This window comes from Canis lupus, chromosome 5, assembly GCF_048164855.1.
Source record: "Canis lupus baileyi chromosome 5, mCanLup2.hap1, whole genome shotgun sequence".
Lineage (NCBI taxonomy): Eukaryota > Metazoa > Chordata > Mammalia > Carnivora > Canidae > Canis > Canis lupus.
In genome coordinates, this window is record NC_132842.1 from 2,790,165 (window position 1) to 2,811,150 (window position 20,986).

Consider the following 20,986-nt stretch of genomic DNA (forward strand, 5'->3'; position numbering starts at 1 on the left):
GTAAATAAATTAAAATTCAATAAATCCTACATACCTACAAAAAAGCAAGTAGAAACTGTGATAATAAAAAAATCCTATTTACAATAGCAAAAATGTATATATAGTACCTAGAAATAAATATAACAAAAAGTTGTACAATTTTGCAGCAAAATTATATGTCTTTACTAAAGAGTACAAAAGAATATTTATGAATGGGAAATCTCAGTATTCTAAAAGATGTTAATTCTCATATCGATCTATAAATTCAATGCTATTCCAGTCCACATCCTAGCAGAGTGTCTTCTTTCACAAAAATTGGCAAATTGATCTAAAACTAAGAGTAAGTTACAAAATTTCAATGTGGTTGATGAATAATCGCTTCTCCCCAAATGCCAGATCTCAATGCCTGGTAGCTGTGAATATGTTACCTTATACAGCAAAAAAACTTTGCAGATGTGATTAAGGATCTTGAGATGGAGAAATTATCCTGGATTATCTGGGTAGGCCCAAACACAAGAGTCCTTATGAGAAGAAAATGGGAGAGTCAGAGAGAGAAAAAGTCATATGACCACAGAAGCAGAGAGAGAAGAGGGTGGGCAGAGAGAAAGAGAGAGAGAGAGAGAGAGATTGAAAGATGTTTCTGTGCTGACCTTGAATTCAGAGAAAGGAGTCAAAGAATGCAGATGACTTCTAGAAGCTGAAAAAGTCAAGGAAAGGGATTCTTCCCTAGAGACTTCAAAAGGAACATAGCCTGGTGACACTTTGATTTTATACTTCTGATTTCCAGAACTGTAAGAGAATAAATGTGTGTTGTTTTTAGCCACTAAATTTGTGGCAATTTGTTATAAGAGCATCAGGAAAATAATACAGAAAAACAGTCCAAATAATTTTGAAGAAGAATAAAGAGGGAGCCTTTTAAGTATCAAGACTTTATATACAGCTATTGGGGTTGAAAATCATGTGAAACTTACATAGAGATGGACTGATATAGCAGTGAAACAGCTATAAACCATCCTTGAGTACTTGGTACACCTGGAGGTGGTATTACAAACCAGTGAGGAAAAGAATGGGCTAAGTAAGTGGTGCTAGATTTTGCATGAATGATATCTACATGTACCAAAAGGATCCATGTTGACAACATGTCTCCCAAAAAGGAAAACTGGAAATTATTTTAAGCATTATGACACTATTTGTATAAATTTACACACATAAAACCACCCTAAATAGTTAAAAGTGCAATTACAAGATGACAAGGACAAGGACAACACAGGCATGGGAGGATAGGCCTGAACATGAACATAGTGGCTACATCTGGGGAATGGTGAGCCTAGGGTGTGCCTATAATGATCTATGTCTTATACATTTTTTAAACAAATGTTTTTTCTGAGAATTAGGTACACAGATATGATATTTTCTCTTTGAAATATTTCATCAGTTTAGAACTTTTTTACATACCTCATCAACTATGATTGAATTATTGTAGCAGAAATGGCCACCCATTTACCAAATACCATACCTCTTTGTTCTTAGTAATAGATGCCTCCACCCCTCTTTTTAGCTAGCCATATTGCATCTTGAAAAGAAAACTACATTTCTTCATTTCCCATATGTTCAGAGACATGGCTGAGTGACTAAGTTCCAGGTAAGGAAATATGTGGAAATACGTGTGGGACTTCATGGAAGCTCTTTAACAGAAGCCAGTTCAGTAAAAAGGAACCTCCTTTTAGCCCCCTTGCTGCTCCCTGGCTTGCTGACACCCTGCCAGGATCCAAAGAAGACTTGGACCTTGAGGTGACCTTGTTGATGGGTCATATCCTGAGGATGGAGGATAGAAACATAGTCAAGGACTTGAGATTGGCTTCTTCTATGTGGAGCCATCATACTGGCCCTGAAGGGTCTACCTGTGTCGGGATTTTTTATATGAGAGAATAAGCTCTCGTGCTTAGGCCACTTTCTTGAGGTTTCTGTTATACCCAGAAGGCAACTCAACTGATAGAGCCACCATGTTGCTCTATTGCTGTGGTCTAAGCAGACCATTACTGTGATGTTAATGATTCAATTTAAATTTGATCCCATTAATTTTAATTGTATGTATGTATGTATTTTTTAAGTAAAGTCTACATGCAAGGTGGGGCTTGAACTCATGACCCCAAGATCAAGAGTTTTATACCCTACCAACTGAGCTAGCCAGGTACTCTATAATTAATTTGAATTTTAGTTGGTAATGTTTATTCACAAGATTAAAGATTACAGATTCCATCAGCACCCATGAAATAATAAAGTAAGCATTTTGTATTTTATCTATGGTTTTTAATTGCTAAGTAAAAAAACCCCACAGAATATAATAACTTCTATAGACAAAATACCCCAAAATAATATTTCTTGCTTGAAAGATTGTTAAAAACACATAATTTTGTAGCTTCTATTTTAAGGCAGAACATTTGTCTTTCATTTATAGCTGGCACCATAATTCTTTTGAGAGAAAATAACGATTTCTCCTGGGAAAATACATGTATGTGTTTTGGGTAAAAGCTGATTCTGAGAGCCAGCTCTGGGTTTGAAGAAGGTGCAAACTATCATGCATTAAAAAGGGGAGAATTTTGCAGGTCCAGGGTTCAGTTTTTGCAGGGCATGGGGGTTGGAGAATAGGAAGCATTCATGTGTGATAAAGCGCCCCCCACACCCCAGGATCCCGTATTTTCCCAACTTACAAACATTTGCTCACTCTCCTCTGTGTGTGTGTGTGTAACTCTATGGTAGTATACATTCAAGGCAGCGATAGCATGAACAGTTGCAGAAACAAGGGACTGCAGCTGATATCTTGCTCACTTTTGGGGGTTCTTCATGTTATCCTCTGACAGTGAGTGCAGCTGGGAATAAACTACCCTCGAATGTAGTCATAAGTTCCTCATTGGTGGCTGTCAAACCAACCTGCTTTGGTGCCAGAGATTGGGAAAGAACTATAGACCAATCTTGGTTTTTAATATGGAAACCAAAATCTTGAATAAACTATTTGCAAATATAATTTAACAATACTTTCACATGATATTTATTTATTTGAGAGAGAGAGAAAGCAGGAGGGAGAGGGAGAGAGAGAATCCTGAACCCACTCCCTGCTGAGCATAGAGCTGGATACTGGGCTCCATGCCATAACCCTGAGATCATGACCTGAGCTGAAATCAATAGTCAGATGCTTAACTGACTGAGCCACCCAGGAGCTCCTAATTTAACAGCACTTTTAAAGAATAATATGGATCAGCTAGGTGGAGTTCATTTCAGGAATGCAAAAAATGATTCAATATTAAGAAATATATGGATATAATTCATATATGTATTAAAGAGAAAAAACATTATTTCCATGAATGCCAAAAAATATTACTACTTTCAGCATCCTTTTCTTTTTTTTTTTTTTTTTTTTTTTGAGGTCAGCATCCTTTTCTGATTTTAAAAACTATAGAAGGGTTAATTTGCTCTTTTACATGTGATTTTGAATATGTGTATGTCAAACAAAGTACCAGTTAACATCATATTTGATACTGAAACTACAGATCATTTATTGAAAACAAACAACAGATGAAACTGACCAGGCATGCACTGTGATTCTTCCTTTAACCCTTCTTCCCTCATTAGATCTTGTGTTATTTCACTTTGTCTTCTATTTTCCCCAATCCCTGTTCATTGCTGCACTCGCCGTGGGCGAGTTTGCTCAGCAAACAAGATGGTGATTGGAAGGCAGAGTAGATAACTTATACCTGGGATCCTCCTATGTATCTTTTTCACCTGCCTCTTTTTTGTTGGGAATATTAGGGTTATTTTTATGGGATTTTCCCCCTCACCTTCTTTCTTCCTATACTGCTTCTGAAAGTACCAGTATAAATTAGAAACATCTAAACCCTGCTCAATCAATAGGATAGTGGGAATCTTCTGCCTTTCTCTCTCTCTTTTTTTAAAAGATTTAACTTATTTATTCATGAGACACACACACAAACACACACACAGAGAGAGAAAGAGAGAGAGAGAGGCAGAGACACAGATCAGAGGGAGAAGCAGGCTTCCTGCAAGGAGCCCAATGTGGGACTCAATCCCGGACTCCGGGATCACACCCTGAGACAAATGCAGATGCTCAAGAACTGAGCCACCCAGGCATCCCTGTCTTTCTCTCTCTTTTTTTTTTTTTATGGGAATTGGTTATTTCTTCATTAAAATTTTATTTTAATAGGTCTCAAAATTCTGTGACATATTTTTGGTCAAGTTGTTTCCATGAAAAAGTACTGATTTTAAAAACTAATTACTTAAACCTGCCACATACACACAAACAACAAATGGTCCACAAAACATTCTCTTTCCTTCTGAAGGTTTTATCATTCATTGTTGTCATTAACCAGTGCTTTTTACTATCAAACATAAATGGCCAATTAACAAAACCATTCTGAGAGTGTTTACCATGGATTAAGCCTGGGGTGGCAGGTATTGGGTATAATATTCATTTAACCTTCTGAGCTTTCTGGGCAGACTTGGTGACCTTGCCAGCTCTAGTTGCCTTCTTGTCTACTGCTTTGATGACACCCACAACAGCCATCTGTCTCATGTCATGAATGGCAAAATGGCCCAAAGAAGGATAGTCAGAGAAACTCTCAACACATGTAGGCTTGTCAGGACCATATCAATGATGGCAATATCACCAGATTTCAAGAAATTGTGATCGTCTTCCAGCTTTTTTCCAAAACAATAGTCAATTTTCTCCTTCAGCTCAGCAAACTTGCAAGCAATGTGAGTTGTGTGACAATCCAGCACAGGTGCATATTCAGCACCGATTTGGCCTGGATGGTTTCATTTGATCCATGAAGCCAGCTGTTTCCATTGGTGAGTCACATTTGCTGTGATGTGACCCATATTGCCACAACAAATATCTTTAACAGATACGTTCTTGACATTGAAGCCCACATTGTCCCCAGGAAGAATCTCACTCAAAGCTTGATGGGGCATTTCAACAGACTTTACTTCAGTTGTAACATTGACTGGAGCAAAGATGACCACCATGCTAGGTTTAAGAACACCAGTCTCCGCTTAGCCCACAGGGACAGTACCAATATCACCAATTTTATAGACACTCTGGAGAGGCAGACACAAGAGCTTGTTAGTTGGATGAGTTAGTGGCAGAATGTAATTCAGGATTTCAGGCAGTGTAGTTTCACTGGAGTTGCATCGTTATGGGTGACTTTCTATCCCTAGAACCAAGGCATAGAACCCTTGGCTCAAGCATGTTGTCACCATTCCAACCAGAAATTGGCACAAACGCTACTGTTGGAGTTGTAGCCAATTTTCTTAATGTAGGTGCTGACATCCTTAATGATGTTTTTTGTATCTCTTCTGGCTGTAGGGTGGCTCAGTAGAATCCATTTTGTTAACAACAATAATTAGTTTTTTTACACCCAGTGTGTAAGCCAGAAGGGCATGCTCACAGGTCTGCCCATTTTTGGAGATATCTGCTTCAAATTCACCAACACCAGCGGCAACAACCAGGACAGCAGAGAAAGCCTGAGATGTGCCTATAATCATATTTTTGATGAAGTGTTTGTGTCCTGGAATCAACGATGGTCACATAATACTTGCTGGACCCAAGTGCTCCATACATAATTTAAAAAGAGAAATTGGTAACTTTCATAGGAGAGTGATGTCATATTTGGATTAAGATCCTATTCTAGGGATGCCTGGGTGGCTCAGTGGTTGAGCATCTGCCTTTGGCTCAGGGTGTGATCCCAGGGTCCTAGGATCGAGTCCCACATTGGGCTCCTCAAGGGGAGCCTGCTTCTCCCTCTGCCTATGCCTCAGCCTCTCTCTGTGTGTCTCTCATGAATAAATAAATAAAATATTTTTTAAAAAGACCCTATTCTATCTATAAAATGGGGATACCCAGAGCTTGCAGTATCAGGTTGGCTATGAGCCTGGCTATCAGCATGTGTGGAAGCTCTTATTTAGGTCAGAAGATACCAGAAACTGGGTATGTTACTGGGGAATGGAGGACAGGAACGAGACAGAGGCTTATTTGTCCATCTTTGGAACTTGCCACAAAATGTTGCAACAACGGGAGCCTCAGAGGCAGAGAAGCAAAAGAAATTTGAGAATGAATTTATGGAGTCACATCTTCAGTGGTGGATTGAGTAAGATTTAGAGCTGTCAACCCACTGGCTCCTGTATCAGAATGCCTGGAAACATTCATATGGAGACTCAAGGGTAAAGAGTGTTGTCAGGATTCATATGTCAGATTTCTAAACACACACTGACAAAAGGAGAAAGATCTCTGCATATGTGCTAAACCAAAGAGACTTGTGCCATAAACACAGGGCAGATGGGCAGCTACTGGAAGCAGTCTGTGAAATTGGGCTCTGTTGAACAAGTTCCCAGGAAAGCAGAGCACTACTGAGGAAATAGAGGCCTTGATTCTGTTAGGAAAGCTAAAATCAAGAGGAGGAGAGGGAAGAAACAGCCTTAAGAGTCTTGTGGGACCAAGATCTGGTAGTAGAATGGTCAGATATGGGCAGTGTGGAATGGAAGCAGGCATAACCCAGGATGCTAAATTCTTGACCACAAACTTCTAAAGAGTAAGGACAGGCCTGTCTCACTGCTGAGCAGAAGAGCCCTTAGAGCAAGTCCAAGGCCATGATCAAGACTATGCCCCACTTTTTCTCTAGTGTGGGGCCTTAAGTCATGGTTAGGGTTGTGATGACTAACAGGCCTTAGTAGGTCACAGTTGTTAGGAAAATTCATGGCTTTGGGGAATCATTGAATAAATGTCTATCCTTGCATTGGCTGGAAAGAGGATATATATATATATATATATAAATCTATCTATATATATGCTGAAAGTGCATATATACATATACATATGTAATATATATATGATACTGTCCTTGTGGTAAAGTCCTTACTTTAGTCATGCAGATATTGAGGAGGTAAAAGGTATTTGAACCAAAAAAGATCTCTTTGGCACCTTAGTCTTCTCCACCCCCCCCAACCCCCCGACCCCCGTCTTCTCTCTCTCTCTTTACCCTCCTCACCTGCCATGACCAGGGACTCAGGCCTCAGGGAATGTGGTTAGGGGGGAGGGATTTATGCTGAACCAGGAACACAATCCCTATGTGAAGTAGAGAACATAATTTCAAGATACTGTAAGGGAACAAAAATTCTTTTTCCTACACTCTCCTAGGTTCTTTGGGGCCCTATAAACTGGGCTGACAAAAGACAAGTCAGCAAAAGAAAACCAAGCAGAAGTTTATTAGCATGTGCACCATCCTTACCCCTGGAACACTCAGAGATGAGTCACTCACAGGGGTGGTTAGAACCTGGCCTTAGGTAGCATCATAGCATCACAGCAAGGGAACACTAACGTGTTAGAGAAGCAACAAGACAAAGGAAAAGAACCTTGAGTCACTAGGGATCCCAATTGTGGGAAGGCACAATATGGAAAACCTAAAGGTAAATAAAAGTTTGTTAGTCAAGAGTGTTATGTAGATTTCTCTAGTGCTGTCTCCAGGCTGATTAAGGTCTAAAGTTGTCTCTAGTGATTAATTTTGGTCCTTACTAGTATAGAGGGGAGGAGGATAGAGAGCTTCTTTGTAAATGTATGTCCTGCTTTTAGGCAAAGAGGGAGAGGGCAGAGAGCTTCTCTTGTATTTTTCTTCTCAGTTGTCTTCCCTTCAAAATTATCATTATGTGAAAGTGGCATATTTTGGGGTGGCATGTTCTGACACCCTATAATACCTAATACCTTGACCATTTCCCATAATCCAGTATGACTGCTCCATTTCTTTTGAATGCCAAGAAGACAATAAAAATCTAAATTTTAACAATTTCAAATTCACCTTTTGTCTCACATACTATGAATTTTGTGTTGGGCTTAAGATTTAATCTATTTTAGGAGAAAAAAAATGTTACTACTTGAAAGGAAAAGATATAACATGTGAATAATAGGTATTAGAAAAAAACAAAAATCCCAAGCAGATGTCTCTGTTTTTCCTTTGCACACCTCCCTGTAGGCACAGCACAGGTGAGAATACTCAGTGAGGTGCCACCAAGATTTCAATGTCTCCCACAGTTATTTCTCCCTCCACAAGGGATGAGCACAGATGTAATTTCAAAGAAAAATTCAAGTGTGTTTTCCTGATGAATTTTCATAAAAAGTAAGCAGATTTCTTTCTATAGTTATTGTGCCTAGATTAGTGCCCAACTAAGAAGACGCTTAATGGACTATCTGATTAAAGAACAATTTCATGAAAATGATCACTAGTTTTATGCCAATTCATAGATACAATGTAATGTTATCAATTTTTTTTAAATAGCTCCAGAAAAATATAGCAAATTACTTAAGTAAAAGCCTGATATTGCCCCATGGAATGATAGAACATTAGACCTGATTAATTACAACATCCGTTGTATGAATTAATCTACCATGAAGAATTAACGAGAATGCTCTTCCAGAAGAACATCAAGGAAAGAAAAGATGAATAACCTGATTTACAAAAACAGGCAGTGGGCATGATTTGACCTACAGGCTCATTTTGCCAATCCCTGCACTAGAGCTAAGATGTTGTTTACATTTTTAAATGACTCAAAAAAGTTAAAGGAGTAATAAGTCACAATATGTGAAGGTCATATGAAATTCAAATTTCAGTGTCCATAAACAAAGTTTTTTGGAGCTTGGTCATGCCTGTTCATCTGTGTGCTGTCCGTGGCTGCTTTTGCTGTACAAAAAGCAGTGTTGAGTAGCTGTGACAGAGACTGCATGGCCTACAAGGCCTGGAACATCTACTATCTGGTTCTAGCTGAGTATGTGAGTTAAAACTCAGGTCCCTACTTAGGAGTAATGTCACCTTGGACAAGTCACTCTAGGCCTCAATTGCTTGTCTGTAAATATGAAGGCCAACACTGGGGTCCAATTGGGGAGGATTCAGTAAGAGGGGGAGATCTGGGAACTCTCACATAGATGAATACCCATTGGATCATTCCCCCTTGTCATGTTAAAATAAAGATATCTTGGGATCCTTGGAGCTTAAAATCAAGTGTCCTCCAATGAGACCTCTGACCTGATTCCTTTTGGGAACCTAGGAAGCCCAAGAATGAGAAAGTGAGAATAAGCCATGGGAAAATGGAAAAATTAAGAGTTTGGAGTGGGAAGTTTTGATTCTAAGAATCCTTGTTTGTCTAATGAGATGTGAAACATTATACAAATATACAGAGTTGCCAGACTAATGTATTTGGAGCATACTTATACTAAAAACTCATTTGTTATTTATCTAAAATCTAAATTTTACTGGGTACACTGAATTTTTATTTGCTAAATCTGTCAACTCTATATACAAACCTTAGTAATTTTTCAAAAAAATGACTAAATATAATGTTTGCTAAGAAATACATTCTATTAGTCTATCATTTTCCCCAAAACCTTTCTATGAAAAAATTACTCTGCTTTGTGTTAATAAAAAGGGGCCAAGAATGTGTGATTTTAGAACCTACTAAAATGTGCAAACCGACAGCTAGAGGGAGCCAAATGGATAAAGAAACAGAAATGACACCCCATATCCTAGACTGATGAGTCCTCCTGCACAGATTCAGAAGGAGCTCTATGTGAGAATTAGTCACTTTTCTGAAAGGTATATATTTTTTATTTTTGTGAACTAACATAATTAACACATTCAATGTCGAAAAAGGTAACAATAAACAGGTTTCAACAAAAAGATCCTTTTTCCATTTGTTCCTGGGTGGAAATGGGGGAGCAGTGGGAAGTAGAGCACAGACTGACATGAAATATATGAATTCCAAAGCCTAAGACTGATTCTGTAATGCAGTTAACATTATAAACTAGAATCTGGGACACCTGGGTGACTCAGTGGTTGAGCATCTGCCATTGGCTCAGGGTGTGATCCTGGGATTCTGGGATCGAGTCCCACATCAGGCTCCTTGCAAGGAGCCTCCCTCTGCCTATGTCTCTGCCTCTTTCTGTGTTTCTCATGAATAAATAAATAAAATATTAAAAAATAAATAAACCAGAATCTAATCTGAGAGATGATTTAGTGAGCCTGAAACAGCACAAAATCTCTCCTTTCAGCCCAGGAGATGTCATCTTCCCCAATAGTTCTCTCACTAGAGGGGAAATCTTAGCACACATTTGTCTTGTCAGACCTAAAAAAGAAGGGATTTTTCTGTTTTCTCTTTCCTTTTCAAGGGATCCCCTTATGCTCTGGTTTAAAATAAAATCGTTATACTTTTAAATTTTTCAAATGATCATCCATTGTTAAAAATTATGAGCTTGTAACAATTTATGAGTCAGCCAGATTTGCCTCTTGAGACACAAAGAGTATTTAGAATTTATAAAATGTTTTCTCTTTGAAAACTTGCTTTGCGAGCCTGTGATCTTCAAAATTCTTAAAAGCAAAGACTAGACTGCAAAAAGTATGTAATATTTCCCTTTGCCTTTCTGCCATAAGAACAATAGTCCTACCTGAGGCAAATGAATGCTGCCAACAGAATAGAGAGAGGTCATTCATCTGGAGGTACAAGGAGAAAAGCACATCAGGTATTTTAAAGGTAATATTACAGTGATTATTCAGCACCAAAGTCAACTCAGCTTTATCAAGAATTTTCTTACACCTGATGTTTACCCAATAGTTACTCAGATACAAGCAAACAGAAATAGTTCCTAAGTTCTTGCACATATATTCTCAAGTAGGATGTACAAATGTCCCTATTATTTGGAGGTCATCCAACTGTCCACAAACATTAGAACAAATGGAAAATATTTCTCAATGCCTGAAGTAAGTACAGTAGAAGATTAACTAGGAATCTAAATGGAAAAATTTTTCTAAAAGAATTTTTCAAATGATCATTGAATGTTAAAAATTATGCCACTGAAATAATGAAAGAACTCTTGATCTGGGGCAGGTGTATGGCAATCATGCCATCTGTGGGATGACTGGTTAATGTCAGGCAACCCGGGGGAGAGCTGGGAACCAGGTGATGGTCAGTACAGCCATCTTCCTAGTTACCTAGGAGCTGGAAAAATTATGTCTTGGGAGTCATTAACTGTTTTAAAAGATTGACTAAGAATTTGCAGGTATATAGTAAACACCTGTGGAAATAAACAAAGACCAACAAAATGAGAAAAGCAAAAGCTATTTATTGTGAGCTTGCTATGTAGTAAGGGAGACAGCCACAGTCCCTTGTGTTTTGGCGGGAACTCAAAAGGCAGGCAGAGGAGTGGGAAAGCTTTATAAAGTGCACTAAGAGGAGGCTTCAAGAATGCTCCATTGGAGGCATTGGCAGGCGCAGCTGCAGGGAGGCTAACTAGAAGCAGGGCATCCTCAGTGACTAGTTATGTGTGCACATTTGGCTTTCTCTGGTGGGTCCTGAATTGGAAGCAGGGACAAAATTTAGGGAAGCTGTCAGTTATTAATCAAGTTCTGGCCACTTTAGGCTGATTGTTATAGAAGTTATTGTTTAGCTTCCTGCATTGCCACTAGTGATAGCAATCTTGTTCCTTGTAAGTCTGATTTATGGCAGGCTGGCTTCCTGTGTTGTTTATTGTAGATAAGAGGTTGGTTTCCTGGGCAGGTTGCTGCAGGTTGTGAGTCAAAGTTTTATTTTCATACGTGGTCTCACCACTGCCCATTTGTATATTCAGTCTCTCATATCCCATTCCTTAATCTATATAATGGAAAGAAAAACTAAGCAAACACACCCAGAAGGTGTTGATGATAGGTCAGTTTTACCATTTTAATCATTATGCTCTTTTAGAATTAAGATATTTAAACTTCAGATATACTCTTCATCCAAATAGGTCAGGGTGCAGATCTTACAGAGAAACAATTTATGTTTTAAAAAACCAATGTCCTAAAATTATGCACTTTATTAGGTAGACTGCAAAGGCATACATACTATTAGGTACCATACAATAGAATATAAGCTCCACAAAGGACAAAACTCTGTTTTGTTCAGCACTTTTTCCCTGGCACCAAGAACAGGGTCTGATACATAATAAGCACAAAAGAAACATATATTGAATGAATTGATGCATGTTTCTAAGTCTTTTATAAATTTTATTTTTAATTGTGGTAAAATACACATAAATTTGCCATTTTAACCATTTTCAAGTATACAGTTGAATAATGTTGAGTATACTCCAACTGCTGTGCAACCAATCTCTAGAACTCTTTTCATCTTGCAAAACTAAAACTCTGATCCATTAAACAACGTTGTGCTTCTGCTCAACTCCTCCTGTCTCTATGAATTTGACCACTCTAGGTACCTCACATAAGTGGAGTTACACAGTGTTCGTCTTTCGAGATTGGCTTATTTTGCTTAGCATAGTGTCCCCAAGGTTCATCCATACTGTACATGTGACAGGAGTTCCTTCCTTTTTTAAAAACCTCTTTCTTACCCTCCACACACCCCCCCCAAAGTAGGAAGAATATAAGCTGAAAACAATGAACTCATAACAGTGTCCTTGCTTCTCTTATTTCATTCATTTCCAGCATTTGGAAAGGGGTACTCACCATAAGCTTCATTTTTTCTCATCTGTAAAATGAAATAATAATATATGCACATGGGCACTGATCTAGCTCTCATGCTTGATGCAAAGCAGTCCTCTCCCCTGATCCTCCTCTTGAGCTGGTTTTCTCCTCACTCCTTCTCTCCCTACTCAATTCCTTTCTCTCCTTTTTGACCCTTCTGGGACCTAAAAGAAGGGGGAACAGAGAAAAGCCATGACATGGGATTACAGAGGACTTTACTGCAGGGCAGTATAGAGGGTGGGTGAGGGGTGGGTCTTCACATGCACAGGTCAAGGCCTAGGTGAAAATGATCACTGTGCCCAGGACAATGGAGTATTCTGGGGGTGGGGGAGTTCTGATTTTTAAAGGTTTAATAATATTCCATCATATAGGATATACTACATTTTGCTATCCATTCGCTTGTCAGTGGACCCTCCTACCTTTTGGCTATCCTGAATTGTCCTGCTATGAGTGTGGGTATACAAATATCTGAGAGCCTCTTTTCAATTCTTTTGGGTATATATTGAGAAGTGGAATTGCTGAAATATATGGTAAGTCTATTTCTATTTGAGAGGGGAAAGCACAATAGTACTTTCTATAGCAACTGCACCATTTTACATTCCCACCAATGGTGCACAAGCATGTTTCTAACTCAAGTTTGGATATCTAGTTTGTTGCTCTGGAGCAGATTAGAAGAAATAAATTAGAAGGAATCAGCAGGTAAATAATCACATGAAGTATCATTTGGCAATCTAATGTTGAGTGACAAGAATTCTAAGAAACAAACTTAGTACTGGATAATTACAATATTCAGTAACGGGTACTCTTAATGATGCTCTCGAGCTATAATTAAAAAGTCAAATTATGTTTGATTTCCATTATATAAGCAGCGACATATATTTTAGAAATATAGCCATCGATAATCTAATTATGTAGGTATTGAAGAGTTTAATTTTATTATTTCAAAAACTAGGAGTTCCATCAAAAATGGTGAAATGTTTTGAAAGATTGGTCGTTAAGGAGGTAATTTTCATTTATCCAGAAATTTCACTTACATGGAATGGAGCCCTTCCCTGTCATGCCACATTAATAGGGTGTTACTATTTCCATATATAATAATCATACAGATGCCTTTCCAAATATGAATCATGATGTATTAAGTACAAATAGTAAGCTAAAACAACATTTTCAGTTAATGGTGACTGTGTGATTGCAAAATGTTTATTGATTAAGAAAAGAGGGAATCCATTTAGCTGGGAACAATCTTGGGGAGATGAATATTAAGATATGTAGAACACTTGAGGGCTGATAGTAGAGTTTTCAGGATACTCTAGGATTCCTGAAGTTCTATCCTTTCTCCTCTTATCTCATCTTTCTCCAATCCAAATTTACAAACCAAACTATTGAAGGATGACAAGCCTAACAATTTTTTAAATTTATTTTTTATTGGTGTTCAATTTACTAACATACAGAATAACCCCCAGTGCCCGTCACCCATTCACTCCCACCCCCCGCCCTCCTCCCCTTCTACCACCCCTAGTTCGTTTCCCAGAGTTAGCAGTCTTTACGTTCTGTCTCCCTTTCTGATATTTCCCACACATTTCTTCTCCCTTCCCTTATTTTCCCTTTCACTATTATTTATATTCCCCAAATGAATGAGAACATATAATGTTTGTCCTTCTCCGACTGACTTACTTCACTCAGCATAATACCCTCCAGTTCCATCCACGTTGAAGCAAATGGTGGGTATTTGTCATTTCTAATAGCTGAGGAATATTCCATTGTATACATAAACCACATCTTCTTTATCCATTCATCTTTCGTTGGACACCGAGGCTCCTTCCACAGTTTGGCTATCGTGGCCATTGCTGCTATAAACATCGGGGTGCAGGTGTCCCGGCGTTTCATTGCATCTGTATCTTTGGGGTAAATCCCCAACAGTGCAATTGCTGGGTCGTAGGGCAGGTCTATTTTTAACTGTTTGAGGAACCTCCACACAGTTTTCCAGAGTGGCTGCACCAGTTCACATTCCCACCAACAGTGTAAGAGGCTTCCCTTTTCTCCGCATCCTCTCCAACATTTGTTGTTTCCTGCCTTGTTAATTTGCCCCATTCTCACTGGTGTGAGGTGGGATCTCATTGTGGTTTTGATTTGTATTTCCCTGATGGCAAGTGATGCAGAGCATTTTCTCATGTGCGTGTTGGCCATGTCTATGTCTTCCTCTGTGTGATTTCTCTTCATGTCTTTTGCCCATTTCATGATTGGATTGTTTGTTTCTTTGGTGTTGAGTTTAAGAAGTTCTTTATAGATCTTGGAAACTAGCCCTTTATCTGATACGTCATTTGCAAATATCTTCTCCCATTCTGTAGGTTGTCTTTTAGTTTTGTTGACTGTATCCTTTGCTGTGCAAAAGCTTCTTATCTTGATGAAGTCCCAATAGTTCATTTTTGCTTTTGTTTCTTTTGCCTTCGTGGATGTATCTTGCAAGAAGTTACTATGGCCGAGTTCAAAAAGGGTGTTGCCTGTGTTCTTCTCTAGGATTTTGATGGAATCTTGTCTCACATTTAGATCTTTCATCCATTTTGAGTTTATCTTTGTGTATGGTGCAAGAGAGTGGTCTAGTTTCATTCTTCTGCATGTGGATGTCCAATTTTCCCAGCACCATTTATTGAAGAGACTGTCTTTCTTCCAATGGATAGTCTTTCCTCCTTTATCGAATATTAGTTGAACAATTTTTTTAAAGATTTATTTATTCATTCATGAGAGACACAGACTGAGAGAGAGAGAGAGAGGCAGAGACACAGGCAGAGGGAGAAGCAGGCTCCCTGCAGGGAGCCGGATGTGGGACTCGATCCTAGATCCCGGGATCACGACCTAAGCCAAAGGCAGGTGCCCAACCGCTGAGCCATCGAGGCGTCCCACGTCTAACATTTAATTACCACTTTGGGGTGCATATAATGAATTGTCTCCTGTACAGAATGCCAGGAATCTGAAAGAAACTAGGAGGTGACATATGCCCTGAGGGGGGTCATGACATAGTTATGACACACAAGGGGCATTATTACAATGTGTGAGGGGCCGCACATGGGAGGAATGGGTCAGGGAGACATGTGCTCCATCCCAATCAAGAGCCACTGCCACCACCCAATTGATAGCTGACTGGCTGACAGGCTTGTCCAGAGGCAGCGGGACAGAGGCATGGCGGTGAGCACTGTGTGGAGACAGGCCAGAGGTTGCTAGGAAGGATGGGTGATCTAGGAGTCAAGCGTAATGTTTGTCAGAAAGGTTGCTGGTGGTTCACCAACAGAAACTGGAGCCAGGGAGATAAGCAAGATTAAGGAGCCCAAAGAGATCTGAATAGAAGGTATTGAAACTGAGAATAACCAAGTAACTAACAGGTAAAATGTCAGGGAGTTGTTGCAGTATGTGTGGGGAATCTCACAAACACTGAGGCTAGAATTTCATCTATTGAATTGGGAGAAAGCTGCTGTCGTTCTGTTTCCTACACAACGTGGTTCCTGTGTAAAGTAGGGTGCATTGTTATTCCAGGTTCACGGGTGAGGAAACTGGGTGGTGAACCCAAGCCCCTCCATTATATTAACATCAGAAGCTGAGCTAGCCCTGGAATTCACTGCTCTGGAGCTTTGTGCTACCAGGTGAGCCTTGATCCTGTAATTTTCCAGGGCTAAGAATCTCTTCTTTCCTAGAAAAAGCTTTTGTTTCCAATAAATATGCTATGTTTTAATGGCAGTGGGTGTGGGGACAGGGTAACTTGCACAAGCATATCCAGTAAAATTCCTCAGCAGTGTTGGCTTAGGAAGTGGCCTGAATTTAGGTAACATGGTTGTTTAAAGTCTTATTTAGAGACGCTAGGTTTCTGATGCCTTACATTGAGACTTCTATTCAGTAGTACAGATTCTGTATTAACCAGTAAGTATGTGCTGGACTAATGATTTTTATCCAAAATGAAGGTATTTGTCTTTTTTAAGGCAGTGAAGCAAGGGCTTTTTCATGTATGTTTGAACCTTTAGTGCCGATTTCAGAAGATCACTAAAATTTAAGACTATTAAGATTGTTGTTTAAAGCTTTTTAAAAAATAACTAGATGGGTAAAATATAAATCTTGGTCACATTTTATTTTTTACTTGTAAGTTCCTTTATTTGGTAGTTGAATCTTAAAACCTGAGTTACTTCTAATTAGTTACAAACAAAATAGCTCAAGGCACCTGCTGTATCCTAGAACGTTCTACAATCAGGTATAGTTTAGGATTTGTACTAATGATTAATAAGATGCCAAGCTGGAATGGGCTAATCCCTTTTCTTATCTCACCTCTTAAGGTAGAGAGTTCTAGTAGAAAAAAATAAAATATATCTGGGAGGATTATATGGGTTTTCACCTATGTTCATATCTACAACCTGACAGAAAGTTGCTCTGGCATCAGGGAAGTTTAAGACAGAGTTTCTCAAAATCAAGTATTTAACTGAATCCTTTTATTTTTTATTTTAATAAATTTATTTTTTATTGGTGTTCAATTTGTCAACATACAGAATAACACCCAATGCTCATCCCATCAAGTGCCCACCTCAGTGCCCATCACCCAGTCACCCCCACCCCCCCGCCCACCTCCCCTTCCACCACCCCTAGTTCGTTTCCCAGAGTTAGGAGTCTTTATGTTCTGTCTCCCTTTCTGATATTTCCCACTTATTTTTTCTCCTTTCCCCTTTATTTCCTTTCACTATTTTTATATTCCCCAAATGAATGAGACCATATAATTTTTGTCCTTCTCCGATTGACTTACTTCACTCAGCATAATACCCTCCAGTTCCATCCACGTTGAAGCAAATGGTGGGTATTTGTCGTTTCTAATGGCTGAGGAATATTCCATTGTATACATAAGCCACATCTTCTTTATCCATTCATCTTTCGATGGACACCGAGGCTCATTCCACAGTTTGGCTATCGTGGCCATTGCTGCTATAAACATCGGGGTGCAGGTGTCCCGGCGTTTCATTGCATCTGTATCTTTGGGGTAAATCCCCAGCAGTGCAATTGCTGGGTGTAGGGCAGGTCTATTTTTAACTCTTTGAGGAACCTCCACACAGTTTTCCAGAGTGGCTGCACCTGTTCATAACTGGATCATTTAAAAAAAAAAAAAGTGAATCTCAGAATTGTGACTTAAGCTTATTTTTTATAATGTTACATATAAGAACAAATATGATATTAAATATAAACTATTTATGAGGGGATGCCTGGGTGGCTTAGTGGTCAAGCATCTGTCTTTGGCTCAGGGTGTGATCCTTGGGTCCCGGGATCAAATTCCACATCAGGCTCCCTGCATGGTGCCTGCTTCGCCCTCTTCCTGTGTCTCTGCCTCTCTCTCTTTGTGTCTCTTATGAATAAATAAATAAAATCTTAAAAAAATAAACTATTTATGAGGATAAATTTTATTGGCATCTGAAGCCAAAGCAAGATATACAAATGAAATACAAACAAAACTATAAAACTAATAAAAATTCAAATTAGCAACACTGATGCAAGACAGCTGCTGTTGTTTACTGAAACTAAATTGTACGTGTTAAGTTTATAGCAGAAAGATGTTGCTTCAGGTCCAATTCTATTTTTAATTAAAGTAACATGACTACAAATAAGGCTTTGTTTGCTAACTCAGAATAATTACACTTCATACTTAACAAAACTTTCTAGCAAGTGATCCTAACGTGGTCTCCCTCCGTCTTTCACATATCCACAGCCCTCTAGATCAGGGGCTTTCTTTCTTTCATAAAAGGCCAGATATTAAATCCTTTAGGCTTTATAGACCAAGAGGCAAAATTGAGAAATACTTAAATATTGAGAAATTTCTTACATATTAAGAAAATGTCTCATCACACGAATGGGTACTGCTGAATAGTGATGTCAATCATAAGCATGTGATTTTAATAGAGAATATTAATTACTCGTGCCATTTATAGAATTCTATTATATTCTTTCCTTGATACGTGTCTCTCAGCATGTTGTTGTAGATTAATTAGGTCAATTAACAGTTAAGTGGAAGCTCCTCAATTGCACAATTAGATGGATTTTGAAATATGGGACTTTTCCTTTACATGTGGAGTGAGGTCCCCAAAATACTGCTGGAACTTTAGGTTGAGCTTGGAAAATATATTTTCTGCAAATTTGTTTGGGATGGAGATTTCACTTCTCATTTTAATTTTTGACAACATAGGAAGTAAGTACAGCAGCTTGATATTAATTAAGTCATTTTGATGATATTAACCTGTCATCAAAATGACTACTGCAATGTAAGTTTTGTATATCAGCTCAGCTTTGCCTTGTAGCTTTAGGCTCAATTTGTTAAGAAACATCAAAAACTAATTTCCAAAGTCATTCAGAGTTAAAGAACAGTGATTGAAGAGGGTCTTTGTTCAGAGAAATTTCAATCTTGACTCTGCACTGAAAATAATCTCAATAAAATTTCCTCACTGCTAAACCGTCAGACTGCTAGGTGATAGAGCAAGTAGAGGTTTGCTTCTACTTATGACAAATTTATGGGACTGAAGATTATTAAGTCCATGAGAGTGGAAGTTTACTGTTGACACTACCAATTCAAAAACACATGATATCAAATATGTTCCTCAGAAGTACCTGCTGATAAATAGTACAATGAATACAATGAAGTCTTTAAACATCTTACATTTTCAAAAGCAGTAAGTTCATCCAACTAAGCCCTTTTCTTTTCCATGTACATTTTTATCACCATCAGTAGTAGCACATCTTAGCAGATTCCACTTCAGGTTGTACTGGATTTTGTGTTTTCTCACTGTTTTTGAAAATATTCTCAATTATAATTGTTTCATGTGGACCATTTATAGAGATGAAGCTCAGTGACTTAAGATCTGGCATTGACTCTTTGAATAAACAACAATTGAACAGTATGTTGGTTTATCAAAGACAAGAAAGACCACTTGAAATCATTTGGCTTCTTTTTAAATTGACTATTGATATTGCTTCCAGTGTCCTCAACTCTTTGAGTAACTTTTTACTCAAAGACTACTTAAGACTATTAACTTCTTACTCATAAGTTAATAGTTAATAGTCTTAAACCAGTTTATTTTCTCTGGACATATTTGTTTGCCTTGGAATCATATGATTTAATTAACACCATTGGTAAATGCTTGCTTTATCTAACAAATGAGCTATTTGGAAACTTCTTTGGTTTGCAGCTTCATTTCAAAAAATTTTGTGAAAAAAAATATAATGAAGTATTCTTCTTATACTTCCTACTTTTTCTGACGTGCTTTCCTGCGAGTTGGGAAAATTGTTATGATTGCTTAGTCCAGTAATATTGACAGAGACTGTATTTTTAGCACAGATATAGTACCACTTCATAATAAACACAGCTCCTTGCTACCCAATTTGATGATAAAATAATCCACACTGCACTGTCTTAAAAGTGTAGTATTTGAGGTTAACTTTTCTCTCCATTTTTTGTCTTGACATTCACTGGTCATAAAAAAAATTATAAAATGTTATATTACAGCAATATGCATGGCACTCAAAATACTGTTGAATTAAAGCTGTGTCAGTGTGTTTTGAGGTGGGCTGAGCAGTCTGCAAGCAGTAGAGTACTACATACAGTTTCTGTCACAACTACTGTCATAGAAGTATACAATGTGTAAAAAAATGAGTATGGCCATGTTTTAATAAAGCTTTATTTATGGACACTGAAAAGAATTTCATCATGTTCACATGACAAGATATTATTCTTCTGATTTTTTTTTTTTTTTTGCGAACATTTAGAAATGTGAAAACCACTCTTTGCTTGAGGACCACACAAAAACTGGCAACATGTGGGATTTGGCCCACAGACTATAGTTTACCCACTACTGCCCTAGATTTAAACTCAGGCCTATTTATTTATAAAGATTTTATTTATTTATTCATGAGAGACACAGAGAGAGAGGCAGAGACAGGCAGAGGGAGAATCAGGCTTCATGTAGGAAGCCCGATGTGGGACTCAATACCAGAACTCTGGGATCATGCCCTGAGCCTAAGGCAGACACTGAGCCAACCAGGCCTCCCAAACACAGTCCTTTTTAAAAATTATGACTTTAACTTCTGTTATCCCTCCCTGGATGGAGTTGTATTTTCAGCCTAATTCTTCAAAGTAGGAAAAAATGTGGTCTTCTAGGCATTTCAAGCATTACCAACCAGCGTGGTTTTGAAAAGGAGATCCTGAGATATCACACTGCTATGGAAAGTCACTTGCTCTTCTCACTCTGAGGACTGTCTTCCACTAATGTCTCAGAAAGAAACCAAAGCCAGAGAGGGGGCAGGCATCAGAGAAAGCACAATCTCTATGTCAGAACCGAGAATTTGATTCAGTTTGTCCTTCTTCTATTTCCACTTCCAATGCCTTTTTCTGTTCTTTTCTAGAGCCACCTGTCCCCAAAGCACCTCTCACC

The 20,986-nt window shown here is 38.4% G+C and overlaps 1 protein-coding gene across 5 annotated transcripts in view; it reads left to right on the plus strand.

Annotated features, from left to right (window-relative positions):
• The first annotated feature begins 15,594 nt into the window (after positions 1 to 15,594).
• The window catches only part of CCNY (cyclin Y), a 334,546-nt gene continuing 329,154 nt past the window's right edge, over positions 15,595 to 20,986 (plus strand). For 4 of the 5 annotated variants that reach the window (XM_072825247.1, XM_072825252.1, XM_072825246.1 and 1 more), the window contains exons 1-2: positions 15,595 to 15,728; positions 16,074 to 16,180. Coding sequence is in view for 1 of the 5 variants with exons in the window: in XM_072825245.1 (XP_072681346.1) it covers positions 15,723 to 15,728 (6 nt within the window). In the remaining 4 variants the exon portion in view is untranslated. The remainder of the gene's footprint in view (positions 15,729 to 16,073; positions 16,181 to 20,986) is intronic. The other variant, XM_072825245.1, reaches the window with a different exon arrangement.